Source organism: Hyperolius riggenbachi, chromosome 10 (assembly GCF_040937935.1).
Source record: "Hyperolius riggenbachi isolate aHypRig1 chromosome 10, aHypRig1.pri, whole genome shotgun sequence".
In the NCBI taxonomy this organism is placed as follows: Eukaryota; Metazoa; Chordata; class Amphibia; order Anura; family Hyperoliidae; genus Hyperolius; species Hyperolius riggenbachi.
In genome coordinates this window covers 151,442,134-151,463,000 of record NC_090655.1, presented here as the reverse complement: position 1 = coordinate 151,463,000, position 20,867 = coordinate 151,442,134, and the positions used below count along the sequence as shown (strand labels likewise).

At 39.1% G+C, this 20,867-nt stretch overlaps 1 protein-coding gene across 3 annotated transcripts in view; it reads right to left on the bottom strand.

Moving 5' to 3' along the window:
* The window catches only part of OGDHL (oxoglutarate dehydrogenase L), a 203,194-nt gene that overhangs the window by 71,482 nt on the left and 110,845 nt on the right, over positions 1-20,867 (bottom strand). For all 3 annotated transcript variants that reach the window (XM_068258827.1, XM_068258826.1, XM_068258828.1), the window contains 4 exons: positions 19,833-20,012; positions 18,912-19,064; positions 11,104-11,206; positions 10,896-11,024 (listed from right to left, as the gene is read on the bottom strand). In XM_068258827.1, the coding sequence (XP_068114928.1) occupies positions 10,896-11,024; positions 11,104-11,206; positions 18,912-19,064; positions 19,833-20,012 (565 nt within the window). The remainder of the gene's footprint in view (positions 1-10,895; positions 11,025-11,103; positions 11,207-18,911; positions 19,065-19,832; positions 20,013-20,867) is intronic.

Below are 20,867 nucleotides of genomic sequence, written 5' to 3'. Positions count from 1 at the left end.
CAGGTGAAAATTGCTCTGGTCCGTTAGGGTAAAAACCCTTGGGGGTGAACTGGTTAAACCAGTTCCAGATCCATGGGGTGCATATCTACACTCCTGAAAACTCTGTTTTTTCTTACCACGTGTGACCACGTACTTCTAACCAGGGTTTGAATCTCGGCTCTACCTGCTCTGTAAACCAGCACCTATTCAGTAGGAGACCTTAGGCAAATCTCCCTAGCACTGCTACTGCCTATAGAGCACGTCCTAGTGGCTGCAGCTCTGGCGCTTTGAGTCCGCCTGGAAAAAAGCACAATATAAATGTTATTTGTCTTTGTTCCTGTCCCGCCAGTCTGTAATCGGTGAATTGGAACATGTATTTCCAAAACCGATCAGCGAGATGCCTGTGGTCATTCATAAAATGAATGTAAAAATCACATACACAACACTTCCTGTGTACTGTTCACACTACACAGAATATAGTGTGGGGACATTTAGTGGACAAAATAAAAAATACACTTACATAAATTAAAATACATTAAAAAAAAATCCCCCATTAATTATCCCCTTCTTTTTCCCTCCCCCATAGTTACCCCCCAAAAAATACATAAATATTTAGCGACTCAGCTTTTTTAATATGTGTGTCATGAGGGTGTATGACTGTTATTTTTGAAAATAAGGGCTTGTAATTATCGATATATACATACAGTTTATATAAAAAAAATCCCTTTAGATTGTAAGCTTGCAAGGGCAAGGCTCTCTCACCATTTGGGGTCTTGGAATTTATTATTCATTTTGTAGCTTGTACTCCATTATACCTTTTATTCATCATGTTACATTTGTCATTGTCACCAATCACCAATTCTGTATTTTGAAAAAGTGTCCGTATTTCATGTATATCATTGTCTGTATCATTATCTACCCATTGTTTGTTTTCTTACTTTGTACAGCGCCATGGAATATGTTTAAATTAATAATAATAATATTGTCACCACACATACTAGGAACATATTTTACATGTTATAATAATCAGGACACATGGGCAAATAAAATGTGTGTGTTTTATCTACAGTAGCACTTTTTATTTTTAACCACTTCACTACCGGGGGATTTTCCACTTCTGCACAAGAGCAATTTTCACCTTTCAGCACTCCTTCCATTCATTCGCCTATAACTTTATTACTACTTATCACAATGAAAATCTTGTTGTTGTTTTTCCTCCAATTAGGCTTTTTTGGGGTGGTACATTTTGCTAAGAATTATTTCATTCTAAATGCATTTTAATGGGAAAAATAAGAAAAAAAAACTGAAAAAAAAAATTCTCAGTTTTCGGCCATTATATTTTTCAAATAATATATGCTACCATAATTAAAACCCACACATTATATTTGTCCATTTGTCCTGGTTATTAAAACATTTAAAATATTTCCCAAGTACAATGTATAGTACCAATATTTTATTTGGAAATAAAGGTGCATTTTTTCAATTTTGCCTCCATCACTAATTACAAGCCCATAATCTCATAAATAACATTAATATACCCTTTTGATATACATATTAAAAAAAAAGTTCAGTCCCTAAGGTATCTATTTATGGAATTTTTTTAGTCAGTCATTTTGTTTTTTTTGACAAGCATATCATTTATTTAGGTATTGTAACTACGGAAGAGGAAGAGAGGTAAGGGGTTAATTTTAAATGTAATGGTGGGTCTTTTTATTAAAAGGAAAAAAAAATGAATCTTGGTGTAATTTTACTATTTCACCGCAAGATATCCTCGCGCATTATTTCCTTTTGGATGAATAGAAAGGTTAGAGATAAAATGAAGAGGAAAAAGAATGCCTATAAGGTCCTAAAACAGGAGGGGTCCGAGGCTGCACTCAGCAATTACAAGGAGTGCAATAAAAATTGTAAAAAAGAAATTAGGCTAGCAAAGATCGAAGCTGAAAATCAAATCGCTAGGGATATCAAATCTAACCCAAAAAAGTTTTACAAGTACATCAACTCTAAAAAAAGAAAGGTTGACTGTATAGGACTCCTAAAGGATGAAGGTGGAAACTCAATGGTGGATGACCAAGGTAAGGCAGAGTTATTAAATGCTTTCTTTGCTTCTGTCTTTACAAAGGAAACAGCACTGTTGCAAATTACAGAGGCGGAAGAGTCTCAATCTTCTAACTGTAATATTAAATACTTAACGCAGGAAGAAGTAAAGGCAAGACTAAATAAATTAAAAATAGACAAGGCACCTGGCCCGGATGGCATGCATCCTCGGGTCCTAAGGGAATTAAGTTCAGTTATAGATAAACCCCTTTATCTTATCTTTTGTGACTCTCTTGCAACTGGCAGAGTCCCAGTGGATTGGCGTACAGCCCACGTTTTCCCATTATTTAAGAAGGGCAAAAAATCAGATCCAGGAAATTATAGACCTGTAAGCTTAACATCAGTTGTATGCAAACTATTTGAGGGGTTACTAAGAGATACTATACATGACTTCATAGTAGAAAATAATCTTATTTCTCAGCATCAACATGGGTTTACTAAAGACAGGTCCTGTTTGACTAACATGCTCAGCTTTTATGAGGTAGTGAATGCTAATATGGATATTGGGAATGCTGTAGATGTGATATACTTAGACTTTGCTAAGGCCTTCGACACTGTTCCCCACAAAAGTCTGGTGCAAAAGATGAGGATGCAAGGACTGGGGAAGAGTCTGTGTGCTTGGATAGGGAACTGGCTAATGGACAGAAAACAAAGAGTTGTGGTCAATGGATCATACTCAAAATGGGAGACTGTTAGCAGTGGGGTCCCACAGGGGTCTGTACTGGGTCCAGTGCTCTTCAATTTATTTATTAATGACCTAGTGGATACAGTAGTGAGCAATGTTGCTATTTTTGCAGATGATACAAAATTGTGCAGAATCATCAACTCTAAGGAAGATAGTGTTATATTGCAACAGGATCTGGATAGGATGGCTATATGGGCACATACATGGCAGATGAAATTCAATGTTGACAAATGTAAAGTCATGCATTTTGGTCGTACCAATGGTCTAACACCATACAAAATAAATGGGATACAGTTGGGGACATCAAACTTGGAGAAGGACTTAGGAGTACTCATCGACAACAAGTTAAATAATCGTACTCAATGCCAAGCCGCTGCAGCTAAAGCTAACAAAATTTTGGGATGCATTAAAAGGGAAATAAAAACTCGAGATGCTAGCATAATATTGCCCCTGTTTAACTCTCTAGTAAGGCCACATCTGGAATATGGAATTCAGTTCTGGGCACCACATTACAAAAAAGATATTGCAGTTCTAGAGCAGGTGCAGAGACGAGCAACAAAATTGATACGTGGGATGGAAGGTCTCACTTACCAAGAAAGGTTAGATAAACTGGGTTTATTTAGTCTAGAGAAAAGACGCCTTAGAGGAGATCTAATTAACATGTATAAATACATCAGAGGGCAATATAATAGCTTGGCGGATGAGCTTTTTGTCCCTAGGCCTTCTCAAAGGACTAGAGGACATGATCTGCGCATGGAGGAAAAACGTTTTAGCCATTTATTTAGGAAAGGGTTCTTTACAGTAAGAGTGATTAAGATGTGGAATGCATTGCCACAGGAAGTCGTTATGGCAAACTCTATACCTGCATTTAAAGGGGGCTTAGATGCTTTCCTTGCGTTGAATGACATCCATGGCTACAATTACTAGGTAATGCCAATGATGTTGATCCAGGGATTTTATCTGATTGCCATCTGGAGTCGGGAAGGAATTTTTACCTTGTAAGGGTTTTTTCGCCTTCCTCTGGATCAACAGGGATATGTGAGGGAGCAGGCTGGTGTTGTACTTTGTACTGGTTGAACTCGATGGACGTATGTCTTTTTTCAACCAAAGTAACTATGTAACTATGTAACTATGTACTGTAAGTATGCTAAACAGGAAGTAATGCGTGGACGCGTTCCTCCAGAAGATACAATGACACAGGCATCTCATTGAAGCGGCGATCATTAACATGGGGACTTATGCTTCATACACACTTGAGATAAAAGTCTTTGGAAAAGGCAAGATCACAGACCAATTTTACCCCCTTCCATGTAGTAGGAGAGCCATACTCTACATCTACACAGTCTATTCTATGGAGCTGCACTCCCCATCAAATAAAATCTTTACAGGATGCTGCACACAAAGATGCCCGTACACACTCAAAAGATCATTATCTGCAAAAGATCTGTTCCTGCAAAAGATCCATTCCTGCAAAATGCATTCATAGTCTATGATATCTGCAGACCCTCATACACACTTGGTTTAACAGACAATCATCTGCAGATCATCTGCAGATCAGATCCACCAGGATGGATTTTCAGATCTGCAGATGATTGCCAGATATGCAGATGAAGTCTGCAAAGCCCCATCTACACGATACGATACGATTCTTTGTGCGATTCGATTACGATTCTATTTACGATCCGATTAAATCAGACATGTCCGATCTGGATTCGATTTGATTCAATTCGGTTTGCCATTGTTTTGCAATGGCAAATCGAATTGAATCGAATCGAATCCCGATCGGACATGTCGGATTTAATCAGATCGTAAATAGAATTGTAATCGAATCATACAAAGAATCGTATGGTGTAGATGGGGCTTTAAACAAGGTGTGTATGATGATCTGCAGATCTCATAGACTATAAATGCATTTTGCAGGAATGGATATTTTGCAGGAACAGATCTTCTGCAGATAATGATCTTTCGAGTGTGTACGGGCATCTTTGTGTGCAGCATCTTGCAAAGATTTTATCTGATGGGGAGTGCAGCTCCATAGAATAGACTGTGTAGAGTATAGCTCTCATACTACATGGAATGGGGTAAAATTGGTTTGTGATCTTGCCTTTTCCAAAGACTTTTATCTCAAGTGTGTATGAAGCATTAGATTAGTTAACTGCATTCCCATTCATTTATCTCTTCACTAATGGGCGGTGGCGAATACCCACGCAGGAGCGAGCAGCTGCCACTCACAGCCATTGATGAATATCTACGTCCCTGGACAGGAACTGAAGTCCTGCGGGACGTAGATGTACCGTCGCAAACTATGGTACTGGCTAAAAACTGAGAAATAATGACTTTTTGTATTTTTTTTTCTGAATCTCTTTAAAATGCATAGGGAATAAAATAATTATTGGCAAAAAGTACCACCCAAAGAAAGCCTAGTTTGTCCTGCAAAAAAACTAAACATAGATCCATTTGGCGTGATAAGTAGCGATAAAGTTATTGGCGAATGAAAGAGGAGAGTGATATGCGAAAATTGCTGTGGTTTTTAAGGGAAAATAACCTATGGTCGGGAAGTGATTTAGAGGAAGTTTGTAACCTTTATTAACCTCCCTGGCGGTATGCAGTTTCAGAGGCTGCGTCCGCGGGAGGATTTTTAAAAAAATAAAATGTGTTTATGTTTTAGCTAGCACTTTGCTAGCTAATTATGTCCCCCAAGCCCCGCCGCACCTAACTAAACCCCCTCGATCGCCGCCGGCAATATTTACCCCTCCACGATCCCGCGAGAGCCGCAACTTCACCATTCAGCTTCCCTCGTCGCTATGGCGACGATCAGACATGACGCCATGCGCAGTCCCGATCCTCCCCACAGCGAAGCCTGGAGCTGATTGGGAGGCTGTGCCATTGCGGGATCCCTGGGGGGTACGTATTACGGCGGCAATTGGGTGGGATCGGTGGAGAGCGTCAAAACTTGGGGGACATGGTTAGATAGCCAAGTGCTAGCTTAAGCATATACAGCACATTTTATTTTAAAAAATCCTCCCAGGGCCATGTGATCCTCTGTGGCGGCTAGCTGAGTGTAGCTCGGGGTTACCGCCAGGGAGGTTAAGACTAATTGCTGTAAGGCCAGTTGTTGTATCATGGTACACATAAAAAAATGTGCAGGTCGAATTTTTTGTTTATTATAGAAAATTCTTATTGTCAAGACCATTATTTCACTAAATACTTAGCAATGTTATTGATTTTTTTCTAACAGGATCTACATGGCAGTAAGCTGCTTAAAGAGAATCTGTACTTTAAAATTCTTACAATAAAAAGCATACCATTCTATTCATTATGTTCTCCTGGGTCCCCCTTTGCTGTTTCTGCCACTCCCTGCTAAGATCCTGGCTTGTAATTGCAAATTTTAGGAAGTGTTTACAAACAAAAAACATGGCTGCTAAACAGCATGTGACAGGCTCAGAGAAGCTGTCTGTGACTCATACAGAGCCTGCAGGGGGAATGGAGAGGGTGCGCATAACTTCTATCCTATCACAGCAGAGCAGCACATTCCTGCCTGAGCCGACAAAGCCGGAAAAGGAAAGAAGATTAAATAAGAGATAATACAGCCACTGTGCAACTAGGAAAGGCTGCAGTAAGACAGATTGCATTAGAACATGTATAGGAACTTATAGGATAGAAGAAATAAGGCTGAAAATTTTGTTACAGAGTCTCTTTAATAGCATATAATATCCAAGCCTCATTTGCAGGATCACTCAAGGTCTCCAAAGTTTTCTAAACATAGAAAACCTTAGGAAATCAGGGCCAAAGTAACAAAATAGAACGTAATTTCATTATAAAAAAAAAGGGGGGGGGGGAGATGCTGCACATACAGTATGTACACTTTGTGAGATGTAATACATCCTTGTATAAAATACAAAGAGAAAGGACAAATGTAAACCTAACATTAAACTGTGCCCTACAGGAGCTGAATAGAGATAGTCAATAAAATGCAAATAATTCCTAATTGATGTGATGAAGGATAATGCAATTTTGTATTTAAATGTATGCAGTTGGAAATAGAACAATCGAAATCCACCTTGACAGGATTTGATTGCTTCATTTTCAAGCTACATAAAGTTGCACACAAGTTCTGCATAATCATGCATCAACTCAGAATTATTTGCATCCCTAGAGCCGAGTACATAAATGAGTGTCCAATTTTGAAGAGATGACAAGACCATTCATTCTTCAAAGTAAAGGATGACATGCACTACATAGAGCAGTGATGGCTAACCTTGGCACTCAGCTTTGACAAAACCACAAATCCCATCATGCCTCCCTGAGTTATGCTTAGAGCTGTCAGAATATTGCAAAGCCTCATGGGACTTGTAGTTCCAACACAGCTGGAGTGCCAAGGTTAGTCATCACTGACAGAGTATGAAAGGGTTTGATGGAAAGATACTTAACACAGAAGGTGAAAATCTCAGGGTACATATGAAGGACAACAGAAGTGAGAAGGATATGAAGACATTTGATTCAGACACTACAGACGCCAGAAAGATCAGCAGGATGCCAGGCAACTGGTATTGTTTAAAAGGAAATGTCTCTGGCAGCCTGCATATCTCTCTAACTTCAGTTGTCTTTTAAATGTAAAAGACCTAAACCAGACACATTATAATCCCACTTTATGTGATAACACACACAGCTATACATAGAACAGCTATATACAATGATTATCCATTACAAGAGAACGTAAAGTATTTTTGTGCCAATAATTATTTCTCCTTTTTATACTTTTAAATAAAAGAATACAAATTTAGTGGACAAGCAGCTTTTACACAAGAAATATATAGCTACAGAATTCCTAAGCAAGCTGGACAGAATATTACCAAAGGGTAAGCTGCCTCGATGCTTTGTCTTGTTTGCTGGCGCCGATATTTTAATAGAGACAATAAATCACCATATTTGTGAGTTTGAAATGGCTGCAATGACTAGAAATTGATTGATTCATTAATTATAATGATTTATTTTGGCTAGTCGTAGGCACTACACTTACACATGGCATATCCCTAAACATAAAAAGTAAATGGATTTGCAAAAAATTCCTACATGCACAAAATAAATGTATCTAAAAAGGGATTCTATCATTAAAATAACTTAAAGTAGAACTAAAGGTTGGCATATCCAAGTGTGGTTAGAAAGTGCAGAAATGTCTGGTCACAGATTAATTCGCATTAGTTCGATATGCAACTACTGTACTTTCAGTTCCTAAAAACAGAGGTCCCATGCTTTCACTATGCAATATAGTGAGACCATCCATAAATGGTGAGCTCTGTGCACTGATGTACTTACTTTTAGTGCTTTTAATATTTACAGACTGAAGTGAGTTTGCCACACCTAAAAGTTCAGACTGTTGGCAATGAATAAACTAATGCAAGCTGGACTATGCATGCCCACTGCCATTTCCAATCCGGCCCAACTCTTTCCACATAATGGCTCTGAATGAAACAGAGAGTCAATACAGTAAAGTCCATGCCATAAACACACACTTCCTGTTCCCAACTCTTCCTGCAAGATGGTACTGCTGCCAGGATGAATGGGAAATTGTATTTTTTCAGCAGCCAATTAAGGAGAAAAAGAACGTTTATGACATCAAAACTTAAAACACACCTGTACTGAGAAGGATATGGAGGCTGACATTTATTTACCTTTAAATAATGCAGATGTAATAGCCATAGTACCTGAACAAGCATGCAGATTAGGTGCTCTGAGTGAAGTCTATCTGGTTTAACCACGTGTTTCAGATAGACAATATTGCAGCTGAAGAGATCTGCAGGTCTGCCAGGCAATTGGTATTGTTTAACGCAAATCTGGGAAATTTACAATGTATATTTATTAATACTTACCTCAGGAGGGGCAAGACTCTGCAGACTCCTTCCCCACTGTGACCCCTGAAGTGTGGCCTCTGTGTGCCACAGTCCCATTCGGGCTTCAGGGGAAAGTAGCCGAGCCTGATTGGGTTCGGGCTTCTGGGGAAAGTAGCCGAGTCTGATTGGGTCCGGGCTACTGTGGACCCGATTCAGCCTGGTTATTGCCAAATAGAGCATAGCAGGACAGAGCTAGCAGAAATGCACGAGGCACCGACAAGAGTTGTCATGGAGACTTTTGGGGGTCCTCCTGCTGGAATAGGGCTGTGGAGGAGGACAAGGGAAGCCTCTTTAGGATCCACAGACTTCCTCCTCCTGAGATAAGTACCCCCTATGACACTTCAGATTCCCTTTAAAAGGAAATAAATATGGCAGCCACCATATCCCTCTCAGTTCAGGCATGCTTTAATTACACATGTAAAATCACATTTCATTCTTACCCATTACTTATATTTCAGGGTCAAACCAACTGTTTTTTTATCAGAGGCTCAATCTTGTTTATTCTACAGAGGTAGTATTATATATAAAAAAGATCACTTCAAAATGACACCATCTTTTTATCTTTCTGAGGAAAAATAAACATGCAGTCCTAAGAAGTCCACAGACCTAACCCAGAAGACCTATGAGCCAGACCACTGCAGAAACAAGAGGCACCCAACCTGTTAACATGCCAAATAACACGCACAAGATCAAGTGGACGGCAACATGTGTTCTATTTTACACCTAGAGCAGGCAGGTAGAGAACACACAAGAATGCAGGCATGTGATTCCAACTTTAGAGACGAACAAGAGAATCACTTTTTCATAAATGTATTGTGCTTGTATGATTCTGCACTTTCCTCTTTGTACAAGGAGAATAGGTAGAGTCGTAGCAAACTACGCCACTACTATGGGACCCTTTCTATGGGTATTGCATGACTAAATAGTTATGTGATTATTAGTAGCATTTGTGCATTTGCTATGAAAGCAATTGGTGTATGGACTGCCTTGGACTGCCATTGTTGGTGCTGGTTTAGAATGGTGCAGGTCATACAAAATTTAGCATGACTAGAATTAAGCTTTCAGGGATCAACTCAAGAGCTATTCAAACAATGACCATATACAGTATTCCATAAAAAAGTAATGCAAATATAAATTAGACAAAGGATTATTTTATAAATGTCTACCTTTGTGATAAGCCACATGTGCTATTCAGTTTAGAATGCAAGAATACAGAGTTTAAATTATAATTCATCGCTAGTAAAAGGCCACAGTTGTTAAAAGGTCCATAAACCTCAAAGATTTTGTAATTATTAATATGTTGAAGCAATTTCATTAAATAAACATGGAACATGATCTCCAGTCCATTACTTAATAAGCCTGAGGACATTCTAACCAAAAATGGTTGCTGAGATATTTACTGCATTGTTAAACTTGTTAGTAATTCTATTATATTAGAACACAGCTTAACTGCCTTTGCGTATACATGTGAAATTAGTTAAAAGGCCTTGTGTAGGTATTGGTAACACAATTATTTAATTAAGGTTAATGTAGACTTTGTAGAAATATCATTATGCCTTATATTTTCACCGTTACAATACACATCCCTGTTATACCCCTACATTCATCCAGGTAGGATGGACATAAATCCTGGAATAACGCAACGAAGACCATTTTCCAGTAAATAGGCGATTGGTATCACAAACACACTGCAGTTGTGATGGGCTCTTTTTACATTGCCTCCTTTTTGTGATTATTGCACCTTTTGGATATTTTTTTTTTTTTACATTGGTGGTTTGCCAAAAAATTAGATTGTTATGCAACTGTCTTGCACTCTTATGGACTTTACCAAATCTATAAACTATAATCAACTACACTGAGAACAGTTGCACATATCTGCACATATACTATAAGAGATAAAAAAATGAACTTCATCAAAGCTTTTGTATTACCTACAGCATGTACTAAAAACAATATCAGTACCCCCATTAGGACATATGGAACAGAGTAGAAAACACTGCAGTGGATTCTAGGCTGGCATAAACCAAAGGAAGGTGTAGGAGCCACTAGGTAAGTTTGTACCTATATTAACCCAAATTCTATGTACCTCATAAGGTGGATACAGCAATTGCAGATATATGCAACCAATATTTGTGCTTTTAATTATTATTAGTAAATTGTACCCTTGCGCACATTGCTATTTATTGAATATCTCATGCATTTAAAATTGGATGGTTGAATAAGGGCTTTAAAGAATGGTAACTTACCCCCGTGGATTTTAAAATTTTCCACTGGCACAGAGCTGGCTATATTGCCAATATGAGTAAGCACATCATCAGGAATTCCAGTTGGAGGGCAGGTCATGCTTTTTGGTTCTCCCTCCAGTGTAAAGAAACCTACAAGAATAATCTTATCTTATCACTTACATCAAGTGGACCATAAAGTGCTAATCAACAGAATACAGTTTCCTCTAACCTGGCCAAGGAGAGTCCAACCAGTGTTTGATGTTAAGAATTTTTTTGTCTTTAGATTGTGTAAATGCTTCTTCACAAATTTTGTCATACTTGGCAATCTCCTCCTGCAACAACAAATGTAACTATGATAAATGAGACAATTTTAGCAAGGAATACACAGTCTCATTTATTCTTCACAATAATGAAATAGGGCCGTCTACGGTCAAGACTTCTGCTCACAGCATGAAAGTATTTAAAGGGAATCTGAAGTGAAAATAAACTTGTGGTATAATGATGTGTATGTGTAGTATTGCTAAGAAATAAAACATTATTAGCACAGATATGAGTCTCATATTGTTTCCAGTACAGGAAGAGTTAAGAGACTTCAGTTATCTATGCAAAAGAGCTTCTGAAAGCTCTGCGACTTTATAAAGTCGTGGACAGCACTGTCTTTTAAAGCACTTATCTCAACGGTCTCTAGTTGTTTCTTCTTATTTATAGTTTCTCTGCAGAGAAAAGTTCAAAGGGTCAGTAGCCTGCTCTGTGAAATCATTTAAAATGTTGTGTGTATTGTGGAAACTGCAATTATTAGGGAATGATGCAATGTTATAAAAAAAGCTATATACCTGAAAATAAAAATATGACACTATTTTCTTTGCTACTAATGTTCTATTAATTATCTGTCCTACACAACCAATTCATTATATCATGAGTTTCTTTTTGCTACAGTGTCACTTTAAATGACTTCCACCATCAGTACTCAATTGAAGTACTAATCATACTAAGTTTTCTGATTATTTATACAACCTAAATTAATTATATTGGAATATACTAAAAGTTGTTGACTAAAAATAATATCAGGCCAGCCATACATGCCATTCCAAAATGCAAAAAACAATTGGCCTGATATACTAATACATCTCCAAAGAATTTCAGATATCTCCAGTGAGGGGGATCATTAGCAGATGATCTAACAAACCTAATTTGGACTAATTAAGAATTGTTTTCTATTTAAAGTGAATGGGAACTGATTTTTAAAAGTTCATTCGAATAGAGGACCTTTTAGCTTTTTTTTTTCCTCTTCTAATGTATCCACTTACCCCTTCTCTTGCTGCAGAATTGTGCAGAAATCAGCTTTTATTGATTTTGACAGTGTCGGTGGAAAACTGATGGTTTGGAGGAGGCAGAGCTTCTTTCCCCTGCTCTGTCACTCCTCCGTCATGTCTGACGTTCTCCTCCCTGTTCACCTCCCCTCCTGTCCGCATTCACATGAATGCGCGGCTCTGTGGTCTCCCTCACAGAGCGCACACAGTGACGTCTTCCTGCTCGCTCTGCATCTTGGAGACCCGAGAGATGCAAATTGAGACGCTGCACTACACAGGCAGCATGTTGGGGAGACAAGACATCATACCGGGAAGCTTCTCTACACACTGCTGTGACACGTGCACACTCTACAGTACACGCTCGCACACGAGCACATGGCTGCACTGCACACTTCTTTCCTCTCGCAGAGCCAAATCTCGCGCAGCTACAAGCGCTGCGTTGCACATAGAAAAAGGCTGCTGACCCGGATGATAAAGAAAAGGTCAGCAGCCATCTTGGAAAGCGGGGGAACCGATTATGGGGCTGAATTACCGGATCCAGGGGCCGGGGAGCGGCAAAAATACCAGTAAGATACTGTTTTTAATTTGCAACAAAGACATGTTTTTATTAAAAAAAAAAAAAAAGAAAAATCGGATTCCCATTAGCTTTAATGGTTAAAAATTTGACAAGTTCAAATGAGTGTAGGTTGCTGTTTAATGGTTGTGTGATCACAGTTGCATGCAGCATCTTCAACAAAATATTTTGTTTTCCTAAATAAATACAGGGCAGCTTGAATTTATTTTAATCATATGTTTTCATCATTATATGTCTACTTACAAGCCATTCAGGAACCAACATCAGATTCCAACATGAGAGAGGGCTGCATTTTTCATATTAAAAAAATGCAGCCAAAATCTGCAACTTATGGGATTATTTTTGGAAATGCTTGAAGAATTCTGGAGACGTGTTAATAAATCAAGAAAAACTACATATATCCAGGCACATCGCCTCTAGTTAGGACATTAAATAAGTTATTAAGGAAAGGGAGGTGCTGAAGGTGGTGTGGCCAGAAAATTAGCAAAAATCTGTAACCTTTCGCACACGCGCATGCAAATTTTCAAACAAATACATTCACAGATTCACTCATACAGGCACCACTGTTATCCCTACAGCTAAGTTGAAAACCGGGGTTTTAGTTCACAGAAGAATGCATTCTTATGCTTAGTCACCTACACTGTGCAGAAGTACCCAGGTAAACGTAGGTGTCCTAACTCTGGCCCTGTAACATGCATAGTGCAGACATGCAAACACATTCATTGCATCAAACCTATCAAGGAATTAGGAGCACACATCCTGACGTCCTCCCCTGGGACAGATAGTGCATCATACCAATCGCACAAGGGTGCTAACGTAATGTATCCATGAGCACCATGCACATACACCAGCATAAGCTGTGTGCATGCTGACAAAAACACAAACAGAGGAAGGAAGGAGTGCTTTGAATTAGAACCCTGGCCACAGAGGGTCAGCAACAAGAAAAAAAACATATTTCCAGGCACCTCTAGTTAGGACATTAAATAAGTTATAAAGGAAAGGGAGGTGCTGAAGGGGGTGTGGCCAGTGCACTCCCTCCTTCCCGTTTGTGTTTTTGTCAGCATGCACACAGCTTATGCTGGTGTATGTGCATGGTGCACATGGATACATTAGCTCCCTTGTACGATTGGTATGATGCGCTATCTGTCCCAGGAGAAGACGTCAGGATGTGTGCTCCTAATCCCTTGATATGTTTGATGCAATAAATGTTTGCATGTCTGCACTATGCATGTTACAGGGCCAGAGTTAGGACACCTACGTTTACCTGGGTACTTCTGTGCAGTGTAGGTGACTAACTTAGCTGTAGGGATAACAGTGGTGCCTGGATGAGTGAATCTGTGAATGCATTTGTTTGAACATTTGCATGCGAGTGTGCGAAGGGTTACTGATTTGTGGTAATAAATCAGGCCCAACATTATATTTAACTTACATCATTTCTGAGATCCAAGCATTCTTTAAACTTGAAGACAATTGGGAAGAATTAAAGGAGTCATCAGGGAAAACTTACTAAAATAAGTGCTACTTACCGGGGGCTTCCTCCAGCCCCAAGCTCCCAGCATGTCCCTCGCCGCAGCTCTCCGCGCAGCCGTTCGCCGCAGCTCCGTCCCGTTCCCCCGGCGATGATGTCAGGGCGACCTCCAGGTCGACCTGCACTGCGCTTGCGCAGTCCGCTCCTGCCCACGTGGCGGTGATTGACAGCGCCGCTCGCACAGGCGCAGTACAGGCCGACCTGGAGGTCGCCCTGACGTCATCGTGGGGGACCGGGACGGAGCTGCGGCGAACGGCTGCTGGGAGAGCTGCGGCGAGGGACATGCTGGGAGCTTGGGGCTGGAGGAAGCCCCCGGTAAGTAGCACTTATTTTAGTAAGTTTTCCCTGATGACTCCTTTAAAGAGACTCTGAAGCCTCTTTAAAAATCAGTTTTTAGCTGTTATTTTAAGGATCTATGCCCGACCTAAAACTCTGCTATACCGTGGCTGAACAAGGGTTTTATCACCCTCAAATCCCCAGGGCAAAAACTAGGGAGCATTTCCTGGAGGAGGCAGAGCTTTCTGCAGTAGCTTTGCCTCTCCTAGCATCAATCCTGCTGATTGCCGCCTCTCCCCCGCCCCTCTTGATCTTGGATTGACGCAAATGGTGGATTGACGCAAATGGAGGCAGAGCTACAGCTCTGCCTCCCTGGGCAGCAAAATCCACGACCAAGAAAGTCGTGGATTTTTGCCCTAGGATTTGAGGGTGATAAAACCCTTGTTCAGCCGCGGGATAGCAACGTTTTAGGTCTGGCATAGATCCTTAAAGGGAACCTAAACTGAGAAGGATATGGATGTTTCCTTTTAAACAATACCAGTTGCTAGTCAGTCCTGATGATCTATTTGGCTGAATCATACACCTGAAATCAGCATGCAGCTAATCCAGTCTGACTACAGTCAGAGCACCTGATCTGCATGCTTGTTCAGGGGCTGTGGCTGAAAGTATTAGAGACATAGGATTAGCAGGAGAGTCAGGCAACTGGTATTATTTTAAAAGGAAAAATCCATATCCTTCTCAGTTTAGGTTCCCTTTAAAGTGAACCTCCAGATTAAAAATCTACTCAGCAGAACTGAAAAGTCTTGGTGTTTCTTTAACAGTTTCACAGCATCAGAACATCAGAACTGTTTTTTCTTATAGAAGTGTCATTTTTAGCTGCATTTTTAGCTAAGCTCCGCCCCATAATAGAAAACTGCCTGGGCTTTTTTCCCCTGAAGCTATACAAAGCATGATGGAATTTATGATGTTGTTGTTCTCATTGCCTAGCAACTGGGAGGGGTGATCAGGACACAGGACAGTTGGAACTGTGTCTCATGCTCCCTGTCACCTCCTTTCAACCAAAAAGATGGCTGCCCTCATGAAATCACAAACCTTTGCCTGTTCTTTTAAAACAGGGTGGGTAAGAGATTGTATTACCTATCTATTTTAATTAACATAACTAATGTAACTTAATGACAGTATGTTTGTTTAGGCTGGAGTTCCTCTTTAACATAAAAGCTAAAAACTGATTGTTTAAAGAGGCTTCAGAGTCTCTTTAAAGAGAACCTAAACTGAGGCTTCCATATTTATTTCCTTTAAAACAAATACCAGTTGCCTGGCTATCCTGCTGATTGATTTGGCTGCAATAGTGTCTGAATCACACACCTGAAACAAGCATGCAGCTAATCCAGTCAGACTTCAGTCAGAGCATCTGATCTGCATGCTTGTTTAGAGACAGAGGATCAGCAGAACAGCCAGGCAATGCACTGTTTAAAAAGAAATACATATAACTTATCACATTGGAGATTGAGGCCATCTCCACTCTACATAGGCCCTGCACCTCTCCTCTGGACAAATGCTGGTCTTTTCCATTTCACTGGTCTTATCTGTTGAGGTCCATTTGTGTTCTATTACACTCGTACCTTCATTTCTCCCTCCCTTCGCTGGCTATCTCCACAAATGTTAACGCTTTCGGAATGAGCCACATTGGAAGAAATACGTATTACTGAATATAAGGCTTCAAAGGGTCTGCTTTGAGACAGGTTTTTGTACACCACATAACGCTGTGATATGTTTTGTTCTTTCTAATATTAAGCTGTAATAGTTCTTTTATATTGTCATAAGCTATATTCTTGATTGATGCCTCATTAACCCTCTTCCCTCTCCCCTTCCCTGCTCCTCCCTACCCTCTGTCCGTTTCCCCTCCCCATTATCTTTATCCCTCCCCCTACCCACCCCGTCCCTTCTTCCCTGTGATAATAAGGTCTAAGATAAACAGTTTTTGGGGGCGCTTAAGTCCTGTTTTTCACGTTCTTCGGCTTGTGCTCATACAACAAATGCTTGTTATTTTCTTTGCTTTATTGACCTTCATAAAAATGATTTTCGAAGAAAAAAAAAAAAGAAATAAATATGACAACCTCTATAGCCCCCTTGCTTTAAGTTCCCTTTAACCTATTTTGGTTCCTGGACATAGAAACTACGTCCAGGAACCATGTGCACTATCGCGCGCCCCCGCAGCTGATCGCGCGTGCACACGCACTCCCGGCCGCGGATTCGGTAGCCAGGGAATCAATGTATCGGGCTATGGTGCCCGATCACTGATTCCTCTCCCCCGCTGAAAAAGCAACAGCTTCTCTCGGAAGCAGCGCCTTTTCTGGCCGTTCCCTGCCCGATGCGCCACTCTAAGCGTGTGTTACGCTTAGAGTGACGTCATGTAAACAAACTCATGGCCGCCATCTTGTGGCCAAAAAGTAATACTACAACTGAAAATAAAAATACATTAAAATGAACACACATTTACATTATAAATCTATTGTTTACCCCCCACCCTCCTAAAACTACCCAAATAAAATGTTTACTAAAAAAAACAAAAAAAAAAACATTACAATAAAAAAATAAAAAAAAACATGTAAATATTTACCTAAGGGTCTAAACTTTTTAAATATCAATGTAAAGATGAAATATTTCTATATTTTTTTTATTTTAAACTTGTTAATAGTGATAGATGCAAAATGGAAAAAATGCACCTTTATTTCCAAATAAAATATTGTCGCCATACATTGTGATAGGGACATAATTTTAACGGTGTAATAACCAAGACATATGGGCAAATACAATACGTGAGTTTTAATTATGGAGGCATGTATTATTTTAAAACTATAATGGCTGAAAACTGAGAAATAATGAATTTTTCCATTTTTTTCTTATTCTTCCTGTTAAAATGCGTTTACAGTAAAGTGGCTCTTAGCAAAATGTACCCCCCAAAGAAAGCCTAATTGGTGGCGGAAAAAAACAAGATATAGATCAGTTCATTGTGATAAGTAGTGATAAAGTTATAGGCTACTGAATGGGAGGTGAACATTTCTCTCGTGAAAACCACGGAACCTGAATGGGTTAAGGATCCTTTTATACCTGCCATGGTCTTGTTAAAGGACAACTATCGCGAAAAAAAAATTAAAATTTAAAATCCATATGCACAAGAAGAGTATTAATCCCAGAGTAAAATTCAGTATAAATTACTTTTCTCATATGTTGCGGTTACTTACAGTAAGCAGTAAAAATAAAGTGACAGATCTGACAGGTTTGGACTACTTCATCAACTCATGGGGAATTCTCAGGAGTTTATTTCTTTTCAAAAGCACTTACTGAACAGCATTCACTTAGTCCAGCTGCTAAAATAGAGTGCATGTGAGTAGGGAAGCTGGTTGACATCTTTCCATGGATTGCTTTTGTACAAAAAAAAGAAGATACTGACAATCACCCACGAGGACATGGATAAGCCCGAAACCTGTCAGATATTTACTGCCTATTGTAGGCAACAGCAATGTGGCAGAAAATGAATTTCTAGTGCATTTTAAATTTAGGAGAAATGTACCTCTCATAAGTATATGTACACCCGTGTTTTACATTTTTAAAATTTTCGCGATAGTGGTCCTTTAAGATTGTAGGAGCACAATAATTCTTCCAAAAGCATACATTGTTTTATAAAGATATAAACACTATCTTTATTTTAAACAACAGAAATGAAGAAAAGGGGGAAAAATACAATACAATAGCATGTGTTAAACCATCCAATTATTATAAACATAACCTTCATGTTTTTGATGATAATTTCAGGATCCTAATGCTCTGTAAAATAACTTGAAAGTTTGACTTGTGCTGAAGAAAAATGTTAGCTGCCTATTCTTTACTTATTAAAATCTATTGTAGGGGAGTGTTATGTTTACAATACTCATCCCACGTGCACAAAGCAGTTCATATGGGAACCCACCTTAATAGCCATGTAATTGGCTACTGCATTTCTTACATTAAATACTAGTCTATCAGCTATTAGGCTATTAATAATAACCAAACAGCGGTGGTGGTGGGAGTGGTGTACTGTTAGGCACTAGGAGAAGTAGGGCTAGTGTAAGCATTAGATGGGAGGGTTAGTGTGAGAATGGGCGCCAAGCAAGTTAATAGGAACGTGTTGGCAAAAAAAAAAATGATTTCCAATATTTGCACTCTACCCAACTCACCAGGTGACATGCTATACTTCCGTTCACCCAAAGAAAAATACATTTTTTTACAAAAATAAATGCCAGTTGCCTGGATTTGTAAAAAAAAAATAATAAAAAAAAAATCTTGTTGCAGGTATCATAGCACCGTACCTCAAACTCTTGCAAAGAAACAATCCCTTCAGAGATCAGCTTATCAGCATATTTCTTCAAGACTGGGACCTGTTTGTGGATCTGCTTGTACATCAGTGGTTGGGTGAACATGGGTTCATCCATTTCATTGTGACCACTACGGCGGTAGCAAACCTGTACAATTATAACAAGATAAACATTTTTAATTCGTACAGTTTATAATGGATGGAATTTACAGTTCTAAACCTAGCTATACATTGTCCAAAATATTTAATTGATTAGACTTTTAAGTCTGGAAAAACACTGAATTGAGGAGAAAATGATTAAAAACTGGGGACCTAGTAAATCAAAATATTGCAAGGGTGGGTTGAGGTAAGATTACCTTTAATTGCACAAACATATGCATAGAAATGTGCTATGACTAATGCTCGTGTGTGTGACCCTAACCGTAAGCAATTTGTGTGGGATTCATGTTTTTTTGGATAAGCAGATTATAAGGAGTGCACAGCTGTGAAGCGGATTTGTATCTCAATCAAAATATTGCCTGAAAAGTTATGTGATAAAGATTTTTTTTTTTTTTAGGGCTACAAAGCTTTGTACTGCAATGATCAATACAAAGCTAGCAGTAGTAACAATTAAGTGAATTTTCTATGCTTTCTGCTCAGTCTCTTCTATTTTTGGATACGTTCACCATCTTGCTAAATAGATAAAGCAGCCTTCACAGCTAGCCTACCAAGAAGCCACCTAGAGTAATATTTTTAAAAATTGTTGTAAATAAATTTAAACAGTGAATCAGTGAAGTGAATTAGCCGATCTGCCCTTTGCTTTATTTTATTTTCTAATTAATTATTTTCTAATTAATCCTATTAGAGTAATTTCAATATGATGAGTTACTAGGTGATAAATAAGACATAAATGGTGTAATATGATACAAACACATACCAGATCTACCACAACATCTTTGTGAAAGGTGTTCCTCCATTCTGCAGCCACACTGCATACATACATAACTGCTTCAGGATCATCTGCATTCACATGGAATATTGGTGCATTCACCACTCGGGCCACATCAGTTGGGTATGGAGAGGAACGAGCCATACGAGGGTCTGTGGTGAACCCAATCTATAAAAATATACATATATGTGATCACAATAAAAAAAAAAGAAAACTACATTATGTTCACATTACTTATAACAACAATTTAAATGTAATACAATGTCCACTAAAGGTAAGCCTACAATCTCCGCAGTCTTACTATCCACTATGTGGTCAATGCAGAAAAGCTGTGAAAGGCCTCTGTTTCTGTACTCCCTGTTAGTGAAGTAAGATCGTTGCGACCATAGCTATTCCCCTGCCTGCCCATATGACTATACTCTAGCTTCCTCATTAAAGCAAGGGCTGGATTATAGTCATGTGAGTGAGTGGTGCTTTAGAGACATTATTATACTCCCAGTTCATCCACTCCACAATATTTTATTCTGGTTATACAGTGGGTTGCAAAAGTATTCGGCCCCCTTGAAATTTTCCACATTTTGTCATATTACTGCCACAAACATGAATCAATTTTATTGGAATTCCACGTGAAAGACCAATACAAAGTGGTGTACACATGAGAAGTGGCACGAAAATCATACATGATTCCAAACATTTTTTACAAATAAATAACTGCAAAGTGGTGTGTACATTATTATTCGGCCCCCTTTGATCTGAGTGAAGTCAGTTGCCTGTAGATATTGCATGATGAGTGCTAATGACTAAATAGAGTGCACCTGTGTGTAATCTAATGTCAGTACAAATACAGCTGCTCTGTGAGGGCCTCAGAGGTTGTCTAAGAGAATATTGGGAGCAACAACACCGTGAAGTCCAAAGAACACACAAGAAAGGTCAGAGATCAAGTTATTGAGAAATTTAAAGCAGGCTTAGGCTACAAAAAGATTTCCAAAGCCTTGAACATCCCACGGAGCACTGTTCAAGCGA